The sequence below is a fragment of the Aspergillus sydowii genome (genome assembly GCF_001890705.1).
Source record: "Aspergillus sydowii CBS 593.65 unplaced genomic scaffold ASPSYscaffold_12, whole genome shotgun sequence".
Classification (NCBI taxonomy): Eukaryota; Fungi; Ascomycota; class Eurotiomycetes; order Eurotiales; family Aspergillaceae; genus Aspergillus; species Aspergillus sydowii.
Window position 1 is genome coordinate 81,528 of NW_024467870.1, and position 14,692 is coordinate 96,219.

Sequence of the window (14,692 nt, forward strand, 5' to 3'; positions counted from 1 at the left end):
GGTTTTTGAGACTTCAGTTACCAAGCAGTCCCGTCCCCGACAATGTACCGAGGCACAGGTCAGGTGATGCGGCGATGCATTACGTCATCTGTTGTGCAGTGTGCATTGCAATTTTGTGCATCCAGCCCATCCCACCTTCACACCACCACCACCACCACTTTTCTTTTCTTCTCTCCTCGTCCCATTGTACTCTGTCATTGCTCTCTCTCCCACCGGATATGCAAAGCTCCTCACCATCCGCTGATCCCCTCGCAATTCTGCCCCCCGAGCTGGTCCTGCGCGTCCTCGAGTTCGCCTCGCTGCCCACAGTCGCGGCCCTCACCGCAGTCTCCAAGGCCTGGCACCAATTCATCGATCTCACCCACCAGGATGCGATCTACTCCGTGCTCTCCAAGTCAGCCGAGCCCGCCGCTCCTACATTCTCTCGCTGGTTCGACGATGCCACATCATGCAAGAGTGTGTGTGAACGGCAAACACGACTTGCCCGCAATTGGGACTCCCCGCACCCCGTGAGCCGCGAGCGCATCTTGCAAGTCGGCAACGACCCTGTTTGGCGGTTTCGCGCGGACTTGAAGCGACGATTCATCGTGTCGACCTCTCACGCAGGCGGCCTGAACGTGACAGATATCGACACCGGCCGCATCTTATGGCGTCTACCCTCCACCCTGGATACCGATAACGAACATGCTGTCCGCCCTTATGCGCACCTTGAATACCAGGATGGAATGGTGGTGTTTGACCGGGAAGGTGACGCGGTTGAGGTCTGGCAGGCGGATGTGGAAGATGCCCCCCGCGGGGAGTTCCGCCGCATTGCCATTCTGGACCACGACTGCCAGACAAGGGGCTTCCAGCTGTCATATTGGACGCTCTGTGTGGTGTCGACGCAGGGGCAAGGGTTTGTGTATGATATGACAAAGCGTCCTCCGACAAGAACTACTCTTCTCCACATTGAGAATGATGCGGTTGGTCATCTAGACCAGAGCCGGGACGCTGTGATGTACTCTATGGGTCCGCGAGGCTACCATGTATACGACAAGAAGTCTGCTGAATTCCTGGGGGCACTGCGCCCATCGCAGTGTACCGAAGTGTATCATATTAGCCCTCCAAAGGGCAGCTCCGTTTCGGCGAGCGCGAGGTTAATGGGCCTTGCACAACACGATCCACTACGTCAATATTCGTCGCCGGGACCTGCGACTAAAGACCATATGGTACCCATCAAATTGGAGAAGGGTCCACTACCCCCGCCAGATGACACTGAACACGTTCGACATGGAGAGGACGAATGGGGCGCGGGCATGTTGAATGGCGATCTGTTTGTTGGTGTCTCTCGCGCTGGTCGCGTTTTTGTTTGCTCGGACTGGCGCAAAGCCATCCACGATGAAGCAAGTTTGGCGGCATGCAGCGCAATCATCGAATGCGAGTCGGATGGGTCAACATTCGATTTGGGTGGGTGGCTGTCAGTCCGCAATCATCGCCTGATGTTCGAAGTCCAGGACCGGGCATATGTTGTCGCACTTGACGAGAACAACCGTATCCAGGACGTCGACTCTGCAGAGCGTGCATCGTACTCATTTCTTACATGCTCTACGCCACAACTGGCCGTTCCAATCAGTTTTATGGCTTTGTACGGCGATGCAATCATGACCACCTACACGGTAAGTTGAATCCGCCCGTGCGCGAAGTGCTTTGAAACTAAACTATATAGACACTTGGCCGACGCCAACCTCGGTCAAACGTTCCCGGGGCAGCGCAACCTGACCACCACGAAGGCCCTGCGCGCATTTTCCCAACAAAAACGATCCGGATACTTAGCATGGCGCCTGACAGCCCCGCCGTAAATGCAACACCGGGGTCATCCTCTGCTAGCGGAGGGCTTTGGGACACGGATCAAAGTCCACCCCCGGCCGATGAAATCGTTCGTTCTCAGGCCTTGCTGCAGTTGCTTAGCATGCTTCGAGACGAGTATGGCGACACAGAAGATGACCGATCGGATGATATGTGGGAGGATGTGGACGAAGAGTAGGAATGAGCGTGCTCCCCAGCTTCGTCGTTGTTTTTGCAGGCGTCATTGTATGCATAAATGACTACTAACCCATCCCAAGCGAAGACGACGGTTTACGATGGCAGATCTGCAGGCGAGACTCCCTTTTCAAAGGCAGTATACCCCAAAGTCTCTTATCGATGGACTACAGCACGGATATGACCAGGACAAATCGAATCGTCTTTCCAACCAGCTGCTTCATACCTCGGCCAAATCCCTCAGGACTTCAGATTCCATTCTTCGCCGAAGGCCATACTAGTAGAGGTACCAACCGGACCGAAGTAGCCACTAACATGCTCAACGTATTATCGTGGGCCATTCAGCTAGTTCCGGAACGATCGGAAAAAAATCGGTTCTTCCATTGAAATGAAAAAATGAATTCCCAAGGTTTCTTCTATTCTTGGGACGATGTTCCCATATACCCGCTGTAGTTGGGATCGCAGGAGTTACATCGCAGCACTCAGGTCTCCAATGTCCCTCCCTTCTTTCAGAACACTCCTTGTTTGACATGTTCGAATGATGTTCCAGTGATCCCTTCATTGCGACGTTCGAATGAAGCTCCTGTTGCACTCATATTGTCTTCACTCACCGTCTTCTTCCAGCCTGCTGCATTATTCCAGTCTCTATTCAAGCTGGGTCCCAAGGTGGATCAGCGGAAATTCGAGAAAACAACGGAATAATCTCAACATTTTATGCTTCTACAGATAATCAAGCACGGTGCTCCGACACAGCAAGAATGGAGAACAGAAGTGCGATGTCGGTTATTACAGTGCCCTTCTCATCTCCTTTCGAGTGCCCAGTGAGCAGTCGACGATGGCGAGTTTACACAGTGCACGCATGTTAGTCTATTGCAGCTCGTGTCGCAGGTGTTGAGCTGGGAGCTCCGCCCACTGTCTCTGTCCCATCAGCTCATGCCTGCCAGCTGTATCCCCAGCCTGGAGCTCGGGCATTTCGTTGTGAGAAGCCAACTGTGCCATGTGCATCGGCTGTGGAACGGTCGCTCGGGTCTTCTTCTTATGCCTCAAGATGAACACCACAACAACTACGATTAAGATCAAACCAATAACACCCCCCACGACCGCGCCAACAATTGTTCCCAATGGTGTCGAAGGCGAATTACTCTCAGTATCACCATCGTCGATACCTGGTGCTGGGGTGGCGGCCGCTGAGGGGTCGGTCGTGCTGGTCGACGTCGCAGACACACTTCGCAAACTGAACAGCGCCACATCTGCGATCCAGGAGAGCGAAAGGGTTTCCGTGACTTGATCAGCGTCGTCAGCATCAACGTCCGTCAAAGACCCAACAGTGTACATTGTCTCAATCCGCGAGGAGCTGTCATGCGTGCAGGCAACGTCTCCGACGTTGAGATCGGGCCACGTCCGTGTATGGCAGTATGCGCTATCGTCGAGCGTGCAAAGAATCACGAACGGATCGGTGGTAGACAACAACAATCGCGGAGTGGCCGAAACCTGGGCGCTGTCGTAGCAGGTACTGAATATCCTACAATGCGTTGTCGCCGACGTTGTTGGACAGCAGCCAGCCATTCCGGGGAAATCCGAGTCCGGCGCATGGAAGACACAGGCGTTTCCGTAGTAGCAGGCAAGACGCGAATCTAGATAACCCGGATCAGACTGACGAGCTCCTTTGAGGGAAGAAAAGAATGCTCACTTTTGGAACCCTCGTAGTAGCCACAGAGGCCCTCGTATCCAGACGTGGTGACTCAGCCAGAGTCTTGGAGTCTTGGAGTCTTGGAGAAGCGGGGAGAAATTCTAATTTTTTTTTCTCTTCCAACATCGCAACAATGACCAGCACGGCTCAGCTCACGTCCCTTGTTGAAGACAATATAGAACTCGATGAATCCTCGGCGAGGGAACCCTCAGAGGGCGTGAGTCATGCCTACCCTGAAGGAGGCCGCGAGGCATGGATGTGTCTCCTCGGCTCAGCTCTGATGGTGTTTCCCTCGTTTGGATTCCAGGCTGGCAGTAAGTCGCCTCCTCAGTATATCCTTGCGTAGTCTCACTGCTGGAACTGCTCCAGCGTCCTGGAAGGGTCCATCCGATTTGCCTTGAGGAAGCGTCTACACCATTAGGGCCTGAGATAGAATATGCTTGCACAAGACTCACAACAGCGTGCTCTCATCCGTTATACCATCAGGGATGTCCTCGACCTTTTGGCCTTCCCGGGCCTTCAAAAGACCCTGTTCTGTACATTGTTGGGTAAACACCGAAAGCGCAGACTCCTCTTCTGCCTTGAGACCGACCATAGTAGCCATGTAAGACAACGAAGTAGTAGTGATTAGATGGCGATGGCACTCGGCTCTGGGCAAAGGCTGGGAAGGCACAAGTCGGGCGTAGAAAGCCAGAACGGAGAGCGCTGCAATGACGTTTGTTTCTTTTTACATATCCCCCCATCCGCGCACAATTATTGGCGGCTACACGCCGAGGGCCAGACTGAGTTGCAATCTGCATCGCTTCCTTGAATCTCGAGTGTTGTGCAGAGATCGCGGCCGATCATTGTGACCATTGGCTGCTGCGCGAACTCACCGAGCAGACAGAGCAGACCGGACGAACATGTTGACGAGAATTGATGTCACCAACTTCCTTCAGAGCGAGATAATCTCGTCGATCATGCTCGTCAGACAATCAACAGGAGCTTTCAGAGTAGAAAACGGAGCCGGTGGAGCATCCTGGAACGTCATATCGATGCAAACCAGAGTTCGTCCACGGCTCCACGCGTTTGTTCCCGGCTCTATATCCAGTCCAGCCTCTTTACCATAGCCATTCATTGGGTCAGGAACGGCCCGAGAAGTGAGGTGTGAAGTAATAAGTTGGTTACAGCGTAGACTGTGGGTATCAGATTCACTTGACTGAGCGCAATGGCAGATGGGACGTATTTAGGCTGCCAGAGAATACTCGCTGCCGCAGCCTCTGAATTAAAGCTACCAAACGATTGTATGCTACGTACTCTGTACAAATATGGGAGACTCAGCGTATATTCCAGAGCAAAAATCCTACCGGGCACAAGGCCCAACAACCGACATCGCAGGCTTTTGCGACGGCTACGAGCTACGACGGCACCACCATGAGGACAAGGCAAACGAAGGTTCACTTCGATGTCGAGAAGATTGGGAACAGTTCATCGGGCCGATTGAACGTTGGGGCTCTTGTAACCCGTGGGAAAGCCATTTCGGCGCAGTCGTTCTACCCTTCTGCAAGCCAGAACGGTTGCCTATAATTTGTTATATCTTTGAATGTATGTCGTGCCTCCCTAAATCCGGGCTGTTCCTAACTAGTGACCTCAATAGATGCGTTCTTGTATGATAATGTTGTTGAATCGGCGGCCAAGTCGACGGTATGGCCCATTTGCAGTCCTTACTGTCGTAACCCAGCTCATAAATACAGTTGAACATGGATACAGATAACATCGCCCTCGACGAAACGGAATACCGCACCGTCCGATCAGTTCTCGGTACGAAGCAAATCCAGTCCAAGATGTTGCTCGAGCTCCTCTCCATCGATGCCCCCTGTGCCGAAATTGTCATCGACTCGTGGAAGACAATGGTTTCGACAACAGCGAAACAAGACAAAGCACGCGTATTCCGTAACCTGGAAGAATATGTGGATTATAGGATTATCGACACTGGTGCTCCGTAAGTCCCCATACTTGTGTTCTAGTGGGCTCTAACGGCTGACAGCTCAGATTTGTTGATATGCTGATGCGCTTCGGCATGGGTATTCAACTAAGCAATGAAGAACAACGAATCATTGAGCCAATTGTCAAGCCGTGCTACGCAGCCTTAGGCCTTGCCAATGACTACTTCTCCTTCGATATTGAGTGGCAGGAGTTCCAGAGTGAGAGTGACAAGACGGCAATGACCAATGCGGTGTGGCTCTTTATGCAATGGGACGGTCTCGATATCCAACAGGCGAAGCGACGCGTACGATAAGTCACAAACAGATACGAAAGGGAGTATAAACAGAGAGTAGCCGAGTTTGTGGCGGGTGAGGGGAAAGATAATATCAAGTTGCAGTCGTACTTGAAGGCTGAAGGGCATCAGATCCCAGGCAATGTAGCCTGGAGTCTACGGTGCCCTCGATATCACCCAAAGCTCTGCACCGAGGCAGCAAGGGCTCTACGGAAGGGCAATACCGCGATGACGAGCGAAGGTAATACCCATAAATCACACACAAGTGCAGAAAGCAGGAGCCGAAGTCACTCGGACTCAGATTTATCGGATGCATCACCTACATTTTGGTCCGGATCCGCGCGATCTTCGGTGTCATCGTCGTCTAGTCTTGCCGAGAAGCATGATCGCATAGAGCAAGACACTCTTGGTGGCGAGGTGGGTAAATATTGTTGCTTTGATTAAGAATGTTCTACTGACATGCCTCAGCATCTGCTCGGCCCGGCCGAATATATCAGCTCTTTGCCCTCTAAAGGTGTACGAGAAGCCTTCATCGATGCACTAAATGTCTGGCTTGTCCTCCCTGACCACCACGTTAACCAATTGAAAGACATCGCTCAGACATTACACAACGCCTCCTTAATGTATGCTTCTTTACGACCTTCTAGAGCCTCGCTGACACCCCCAGGCTGGACGATATCGAAGACTCCTCTCCCTTTCGCCGGGGAAAACCAGCCACTCATATGGTTTTTGGCCCGGAGCAAACAATAAATTCAGCTAACTATCTTCTCATTCACGCGATGGACAAGGTACGGCGATTACCCGATCCAGGTTGCACGGATATCTATCTTGAGGAGATGCGCAACCTCTTCATCGGCCAGAGTTTCGATCTCTACTGGACACGACAAGGCGAGTGTCCATCGGAAGACGAGTACCTAGATATGATAGGACAGAGTATGTCTCCTCTTCATATTGAAATCGAGGACAAGCTGATCATTTGTCAGAAACCGGCGGTCTCTTCCGTTTACTCACGCGGCTTATGGTACAAATTACGCCCATGCGGCAGCAAAGGTATGTCAAATATGCCGACACCTCCTTTCAAATCTAACAGCTGTCCCAGATTAGAGGCGTACTTGACATCTCTCAGTTCCGTATTAGGGGAGTTCTTCCAGATCCGCGACGACTACAAGAACCTGACAGACGAGGTATGATCCGGCGCACCCATTAGCAACAGAGTCTGACAGAAGCGGCAGTACACTGGCCAGAAAGGTTTCTGCGAAGATCTTGACGAATGTAAATTCTCGTATCCCTTGATCCACGCCTTGGCATCACAGCCGAAGAATGTGCAACTGCGCGGGATATTGCAGCAATCGCGGTCCTCGGGCGGCCTCGACGTACCATTGAAGGAAATTGTTCTTCAGCAACTCAGGCAGGCTGGTAGCATACAATATACTGAGACCAAGCTACACGAACTGATGGACAGAATCACCGATACGGTGGTCTCGTTGGAGGGTGAGACCGGCAGTGTGAACTGGGTTGTGCGGCTGTTGATTCACCGACTCAAAGTGTAACTGAAGTGTAACTGTTCGTCATGATGACATTGAAGCAGCATATTAGTGTATATATATAATATAATAGGCTATTCCTAGTCCACCTTGTTTATAGCAGGATTAGATCATATTGTTGTTGGGTGCATCACTGTGATGTCATACTAACAATACACTTATATACAACCATCACTCCGAACAAACCCACTGGCAACTGTCAATTTTAATCAAATTAACAATACTGCAATGCCGTCGAAGAAGATCCTCATCATCCTCAGCGATGCCAACTCCTTCCCCCTCAAGAAGTCCACGGGTGAGGGCGCCACCAAAACGGTGGACCAACCCTCTGGCTTCTTCCTAATGGAACTCGCCAAACCACTGCAGAAGCTGCTCGACGCCGGCCACGAAATCACCTTCGCCTCACCCAACGGCCAAGAACCGGTCCCAGACCCGAACAGCGAAAATCTTCTCGCCTTCGCGGGCAATTTCTACGAACGTCGCCGCGAGAATGAGCTCCTCGAGAAGATGAAGCGCGAGAACGGCTTCACGCGCCCTCGCACGCTAAGCAGTATCACCGACGCGGAACTGGCCACCTTTGCAGGCGTATTCATCCCCGGAGGACATGCCCCGCTCGCAGATCTAGGCGACAACAAGGATCTAGGTCGGATACTGCAGTTCTTCCACAAGGAGAACAAGCCGACGGCTGCGATCTGCCACGGGCCGTATGCGTTGCTCAGCACAAAGCAGTATGGCGACGGGACGTTCGCGTACAAGGGGTACAAGATCACCTCGTGGAGCGATGCGGAGGAGAAGGCAATGGAGACCTTACTAGGCGGAGAGGTCGAGAAGGTGGAATCAGCGCTGCGGAGTGAGGGCGCTGATATGGTTACTGGCGGTGGTGAGAAGATCGGACAGACTACTCTCGACCACGAGCTGCTTACTGGAGGGAATCCAATGGCTGCTGATGAGCTGGGGGAGCGGTTTGTGCGGATGATCAGTGTATAACTGGGAAATTGTGTACGATAGTCATGATCTTGGTGTAATGTGTCAGTTTACAATGAGTAACAGTATCTGCCAGTGCGTACTTCTAGGGCCATGTGTTGCATGACCATCATCTTTGCTGTCATCCTACGTGTGCTTCTTGACAAGCTGAATAGAGACCGAGTTTGGTGAGGCATACAAAGAGCATAGGGCACCTAGAGGGGTCAGGTACATTGTGTAGGGGGAGGTTTAACGACCTGCGGAGGGATTCTGGCGTTGGAAAACTTTACCCCAGTTGCAATACATCTGGAAAAGCGATTATGATAAGGTAGTATTAATGAACAGGCTCGTCTCCGATTTCCTCCATCTTATCCTGTAGCAGCCTCGTCATTCGTGCAACAACCTCCTTGTATTCAGGGTCGTTGTAGCAGTTGAACAGTTCCAGCGGATCCTTCTCACAATCAAACAACTCCCATTCTTTCTCTTCTCCTCCAGGTCGAGTACCTTCGAGTCCAAGGTCCTCGTTGTACCAGTGAATCAACTTATACCGCTGGTCTCGCACACCGTAATGGGCATATGCCTCATGTATAACATCCCGATGCATCCAGTACCGATGGTATGCAACCTGCTGCCAGTCCGCCGGAGTATTCTGCTGCAGCAAGGCCCTGAAGCTGACTCCCTGCATGTAGGTCGGCACACGAGTCTCTGCAAAGTCCAGGAATGTCGGGGCAAAGTCCACATTGCAGATAATATCATCGCAAATGCTGCCAGGGGCAATCTCACGCGGATAGCGGATGAGGAACGGCATCTGGAAGCTCTCCTCGTACATGAAGCGCTTGTCGAACCAGCCATGCTCACCCAGGAAGAATCCCTGGTCGGAGGTGTAGATGACGATGGTATCCTCCGCCAGACCCTCGGCGTCAAGGAAGTCGAGCATCCGACCGACGTTATCGTCGATGCTCTGAATCGTGCGAAGATACCGCTGCATGTATCGCTGGAACTTGAGCTCTGCGAGTTCCTGGGGCGTCTTGAAAGTGAAGATTCTCCCATCTTCTTTCGCCATCAGACGGAGCTTCGTCACGTCCTCCGGCGCAGGGACTTTTCGATCATGCCACGACCACAGATCAATCATCTTAGACCCTACAATCTCAGCAGGCCCTTCAGGTTGCACGAGTCCCAGGTCCCCATACGTGAGATCCTCAGCGACACGCATCTTCGCCACCGTCGCCGCCCTGGCACGGTTCTTATAGTCATCACTGAAGGTATCCGGAAGCCGAACTGGATCCTTGTACAGATCCTTATGTTTCGCATCATACTCCCAGCTCCGATGCGGCGCCTTATGGTGGCACATCAGAAAGAAAGGCTTTTCATCATCTCGCTCCCGCATCCAATTCAAACACTTATCCGTGATGATATCGGTCGCGTAGCCAGGCACCCTGGTCATCCCATCCGGCTCGATGAACTGGGGATCATGATATTCGCCCTGACCAGGAACAACACTCCAATAATCAAACCCAGTCGGTTCATGGTCTTTCCCCTCCCCGAGATGCCACTTACCCACCATGGCCGTCTGGTATCCTCCGCTCCGGAGCTGCTTCGCGACGTTCGGCAGGCGCTTGTTTATCTTCGAGTCGAGCGTCATCACCCCGTTAACGTGATTATGGGTGCCTGTTAATATTGCTGCACGAGAGGGTGTGCATATGCTGTTCGTCACATAGCAGTGATTGAATCGCATCCCTTCGGTCGCGAGTCGGTCGAGGTTCGGTGTGTGGTTGATGCCAGCGCCGTAGCAGGAAATGGACTTGGCGGCATGGTCATCGGCCATGATGAAGATGATATTGGGGCGTTTGCCGGAGGGCATTTTGGCAGTTGTAATCTAGAATTTTGTCTAAAGGGGTTGTAACAGCGCAGGCGTGGGAGGTGGATGGAGGACGGGCTTGACTTGACACTCTTCCATTGCAAGCAGCTGAGGGGCAGATGAGGGGATATAGTTTTCCGCATTATCTCCTGCCACTGTAAAAAGCCCAAATGGTCCTTGGAGACAAGTTCTTGGAGTATCAAGCCCCATAGTCCTCCACCGGATGTCGGCGGCAGTCGGCAACAGCGACAAAACATTGGCACGGAACAATGGGTCCAGACGCTAAGATAGCCTTAAAACACATTACAAAACTAACCAGGTACAGATATTCGTCATACAGGCTAGTAGTTATGCAAATGATTCAAACACGAATGGAGACCTGCACCCCATATCCGTCCGTCCGTAACTCAGCCTCCAGGCTTGACTGAGTCAGTTCTCGTACCCTCCGTCCACAAAGTTCGCCTGGCGAATCAAACTATGGACTGCCAGTTGGCTATGTCGTTGACGAGCACTGTCACCGTGTACGGAATGTCCGCCGACTCCCGGCGCACCCACTGACTGCACCAGCCGTTCGAGATCAGCAATGATATCCTGCGCCCACGGCGTCGTCGAAAAGAACTTGTATAGTATTCCAAGAGCCGTAGTCGCACTGCTCATGGCATTCTCGGTAGTAATGCGTGAATTCCCGCTGGGAAGAGACGGCAGGAATAAGGTCAGTCGCGCTGCTTGGTAGGTGCAGACAGCCACGTAAAGGGGCAGCAACGGTACGTCTGCTTCTTTGAGCACGCCGCGCAGGATCTTGAAGATGAGCTGTACGTGGATGCGACACATCTCAGCAGCATGATGACGAAAGTTGACGTCTGTCGTATCCATAATTACCCTTGGGACAGCCTCAGCATAGCCGGGCAAGAAGATACGGTAGAGGTCGCAGTGCACTTGATGCCAGGAGAGCGAGGCCATAAGATAGCGAGGAAACCAACGCGACTCCTTCATCTTTAGAGGTTGATTTGTAGCAGATATGGAAAAATCTGCGGTCAGTTCCAGGTCTGAATGTAATCGCCAGAGGTCATTTTGGATCTCCTGAACCAGACCCGGCAGCTCCACCAGAGGCTTGTCTGATATAGCCAACTGGCGAGTCAGTCGCATCACGTCTCTTTGAATCTTGGATACCTGAAAGCAGGCAGCCAGAAGGTTGGGATGCTTTTGTGGTTCATTTACATTGGAATACTCCTCTTCAGAGCAGGGAAGCTGCTGGTAGACGATGGCATAGGGCGTGGTTTCATACTCGGGGAGTCCAACAGAAAAGATACCGTCCACACTGGTTAGAGCCCAGAGTACACGACGACGTGTTTCCTGCGCGACGAGCCCCAGCTCGGGTCGTTCGTAGTTGAGCCGTAGAGCCGTGGCAGATCGCGCAGCCATCCCGGCAAGCATGTAGGCCCGGGAGAACTCGCCGGTTTGGATGTGATAGTGCACTACTAATAGGAGAGACTGGACGCGAGTAATGCATGGCTGGTGCAGGTGTTCCCAGATCTCTGTCTCTACTCGACGGATCCATGAGTTACACTCCTGCAGCAGGCGGTCGTCTGATGATAGATAGACATTGGTGACAGCGGCCAGCACTAGAGCAAGCGAGGGATCCCAAGTACCAGCAGCACAATGCTGTCGAATCGAGGGCTCGTGCAGGAAGGAAAACGAGCCAATAGGATATAGATGGAGGAAGAACCGGTCGATGGCGTCGAGCATTTCCTGACGGCGGATGGGAAACAGCGGGCCCAACGAGTCATCCATTTCCTTGAATTCATCCAAGGTGTTCGACGACGCGACTGCTGTCTCTGGCAGGTCTGAAGCTGCATATCGACATTGCCTTTGACGATGACGACAATTGTCGCAGGCAGGCAGTTCGCCCGAGCAGCGGGCCTTGAGACGCTTACACGCCAGACATGCTCGGCTTGCGCGCTGACGCTCTGGGGGTACAGACTGCGCATTCCTCTGGTCTTTCTTCTGTCCTGAGGGCTGCTTGAACGAGCAGGCAAACTGCAGTCTTTCGCAGCTGCCGCAGGTATCCTGTCGCCGGTCGCATCTGACCTGTTTTTGTTAGCCATTGCACCGTAAAGGCCTTGGTCTCGAGACTACCTTGCGATATCGACATTGTAGACATGGGGAACGCGCTGGACGAGGCATGACGGCTGTCGGTCAGTTCTATCATTCTGGCAGCTGCAGGTTTTCTCTCCGGCGTCGGTACACGAGTGGGCGAGTCATGTCGTCCACTGTGCAGTGCGGGGGAAGACGACAACTGGGGTCAAGATGGCGAACTCTGGAGAGTCTCCGATTGGCTGGTCCAGTTGAATCTGGGGGTTGGAATGCTGCGTGTCTCCTAAGTGCGTCTTGTTCTGTCCTTTCGCTGCTGTTTCCGACTACCGCCGACTGCCGTGTATCAATTTCAATCTACTTGCTCAGCACGAGATCCTGGATACCATATGGCATCATCTGGGCTAGTCGTGGATACTATATAATGGCCATTGTCCATACTCTGCGCTCTAGCACTGCACTGATGCATTCGCTGCGGTGACTTCTACACGATGACCGACGCAAAGATAGTCCATGGGACCCCAACAGAGCTCAAAGACACCCAGACTGAACAGGTTGATGCTGGCAGACGATCAGAGACCGGAATAAGCGTCCGAGATGCCTTGCGATACTATCGGCCGGCCGTCATGTGGTCGGTCCTGATCTCACTCACCACCGTCATGGAGTCCTACGATATGCAAATTGTACATTCATTCTATGCCTTTCCTCAGTTCCAAGAGAAATACGGCGTCCCATTAGAGGGTGGTGGCTACAGTATCCCGGCCAAATGGCAGCTCGGTCTCAACCTGGTGGCTCTCATAGGGTTGATGCTAGGCACCTTCACCAACGGCTGGGCGTCTGAAGCATTTGGAGCCAGGAAGGTCATCATGGTCTCACTGGTCTGTCTGACTGGGTTTATAACAATCACATTCCTGGCTCCGTCGATTGAAGTGCTCCTGGTGGGTGAGCTACTGTGGTATGTGGCATTCCTCTCCCACTCCATGTTCTCTTCTAATTAGCTCTTTATAGCTCGATTCCATGGGGCTTCTTTGCGGCTGCCACCCCATCGTATGCCTCCGAAATATGCCCAATGGTACTACGTGGGTACCTGACAACATTCGTGAACCTGTGCTGGGTTATGGGAAGACTTTTATCTACCGGTGTTCTGACCGGCACTCTGGACATTCCCTCGCAGTGGTCGTACCGACTCCCCTTTGCCCTCCAGTGGGTGTTTCCATTTCCCTTGTTTATTGCAACTTGGTTCGCCCCCGAGTCTCCCTGGTGGCTGGTTCGCAAGGGACGCATGCAGGAGGCTGAGGCGTCGTTGAAACGGACCATCTCTGCACCAGAGGGAGTCATCGATACGAACTCTATTATTGTCATGATCCAAAACACACTTCAAACGGAACATGACATGCAGATTGGCAGCTCCTATCGCGAGTGCTTCCAGGGGACCAATCGCCGACGGTCAGAGATCTCAATCATCAGCTGGGGATGTCAACTCCTCCCAGGCTGGGCTATTCAGAACTACATCACCTATTTTTTCACTCTTGCTGGCCTGTCGTCTGGCGACTCGTTTAAGATTTCCCTTGGTATGTCCCCTCCCAGTGTTCTGTCTGTAAATTAACAAGACAGGAACCCTTTCTCTCGCCTTCATCGGCACTTGTCTGTCGTGGGTATTCCAAACGCATATTGGCCGCCGCACCATCTACATTACGGGGCTTATATCAATGCTGCCTCTGATGTTTGTGGTCGCCTTCCTGGGAGTAGCACCTGCGTCTTCCGGCATTCAATGGGCCCAGTGTGCGCTGCTTATGATATGGTTCTTCTGCTATGGTAAGTCTGCCATTGCCTCCGAGAAGTCCCAGCTAATCCATCAGGATGCACAATCGGGCCCATCCCGTATGCAATCGCAGCAGAAATCGGAGCGAGCAATCTCAGGATGAAGACAATCGCCCTGGGTCGGGGCACATACTACATCCTCTCGGTCCTCAACTCGGTGGTGGCGCCGTACATGCTCAATCCCACAGAAGGGAATCTCAAGGGAAAGGCGGCGTTTCCAGCTGCAGTCTTCACCATTCTTCTCTTGACCTGGGCGTTCTTCAGACTTCCGGAGACCAAGGGCATGACGACGGAGACACTGGATCATCTGTTCCATCAGGAGGTGCCGGCGAGGAAATTCAAGGACGAAGCAAAGCGATTCCAGTAGTCACGTACATATTTCTATTTCTATATTGTTTATATATTTATAGAGCGGTAACGGCGGGAACTGCGGGAACTCCCGCCTCCAA

General features: G+C 52.5%; 7 protein-coding genes across 7 annotated transcripts; 3 read left to right on the top strand and 4 right to left on the bottom strand.

Annotated features, from left to right (window-relative positions):
- Positions 1-218: 218 nt before the first annotated feature.
- On the top strand, positions 219-2,023 carry ASPSYDRAFT_92953 (F-box protein; the record flags this gene model as incomplete). The annotated part of the gene is made up of 2 exons (XM_040852758.1): positions 219-1,655; positions 1,706-2,023. The coding sequence occupies 2 exons, from the start codon at positions 219-221 to the stop codon at positions 2,021-2,023; spliced, it is 1,755 nt and encodes a 584-aa protein (XP_040698723.1).
- A 710-nt stretch (positions 2,024-2,733) lies between these two features.
- Positions 2,734-3,893, bottom strand: ASPSYDRAFT_435439 (uncharacterized protein). Its single transcript, XM_040846682.1, has 2 exons — positions 3,710-3,893; positions 2,734-3,653 (listed from the first exon to the last, which is right to left on the bottom strand). Exon 2 carries the CDS (start codon positions 3,583-3,585, stop codon positions 2,887-2,889), a length of 699 nt encoding a protein of 232 aa, XP_040698724.1. The 5' UTR covers positions 3,586-3,653; positions 3,710-3,893; the 3' UTR covers positions 2,734-2,886.
- A 164-nt stretch (positions 3,894-4,057) lies between these two features.
- On the bottom strand, positions 4,058-4,304 carry ASPSYDRAFT_92955 (uncharacterized protein; the record flags this gene model as incomplete). Its single annotated transcript, XM_040852759.1, has 2 exons — positions 4,058-4,118; positions 4,165-4,304. 2 exons carry the CDS (start codon positions 4,302-4,304, stop codon positions 4,058-4,060), a joined length of 201 nt encoding a protein of 66 aa, XP_040698725.1.
- A 712-nt stretch (positions 4,305-5,016) lies between these two features.
- ASPSYDRAFT_60708 (uncharacterized protein) lies at positions 5,017-8,497 on the top strand (the record flags this gene model as incomplete). Its single annotated transcript, XM_040849893.1, has 10 exons — positions 5,017-5,293; positions 5,459-5,690; positions 5,741-5,924; positions 6,021-6,317; positions 6,435-6,589; positions 6,634-6,899; positions 6,950-7,016; positions 7,066-7,150; positions 7,199-7,510; positions 7,751-8,497. 10 exons carry the CDS (start codon positions 5,017-5,019, stop codon positions 8,495-8,497), a joined length of 2,622 nt encoding a protein of 873 aa, XP_040698726.1.
- Positions 8,498-8,721: 224 nt separating this feature from the next.
- On the bottom strand, positions 8,722-10,545 carry ASPSYDRAFT_49075 (sulfatase family protein). The gene has a single exon (XM_040847766.1). It carries the CDS (start codon positions 10,332-10,334, stop codon positions 8,808-8,810), a length of 1,527 nt encoding a protein of 508 aa, XP_040698727.1. The 5' UTR covers positions 10,335-10,545; the 3' UTR covers positions 8,722-8,807.
- A 101-nt stretch (positions 10,546-10,646) lies between these two features.
- ASPSYDRAFT_184286 (Zn(II)2Cys6 transcription factor) lies at positions 10,647-12,515 on the bottom strand (the record flags this gene model as incomplete). Its single annotated transcript, XM_040843546.1, has 2 exons — positions 10,647-12,419; positions 12,465-12,515. 2 exons carry the CDS (start codon positions 12,513-12,515, stop codon positions 10,761-10,763), a joined length of 1,710 nt encoding a protein of 569 aa, XP_040698728.1. The 3' UTR covers positions 10,647-10,760.
- Positions 12,516-12,913: 398 nt separating this feature from the next.
- On the top strand, positions 12,914-14,610 carry ASPSYDRAFT_135432 (uncharacterized protein; the record flags this gene model as incomplete). The annotated part of the gene is made up of 4 exons (XM_040840723.1): positions 12,914-13,377; positions 13,431-13,993; positions 14,037-14,237; positions 14,282-14,610. The coding sequence occupies 4 exons, from the start codon at positions 12,914-12,916 to the stop codon at positions 14,608-14,610; spliced, it is 1,557 nt and encodes a 518-aa protein (XP_040698729.1).
- Between the last annotated feature and the right edge of the window lie 82 nt (positions 14,611-14,692).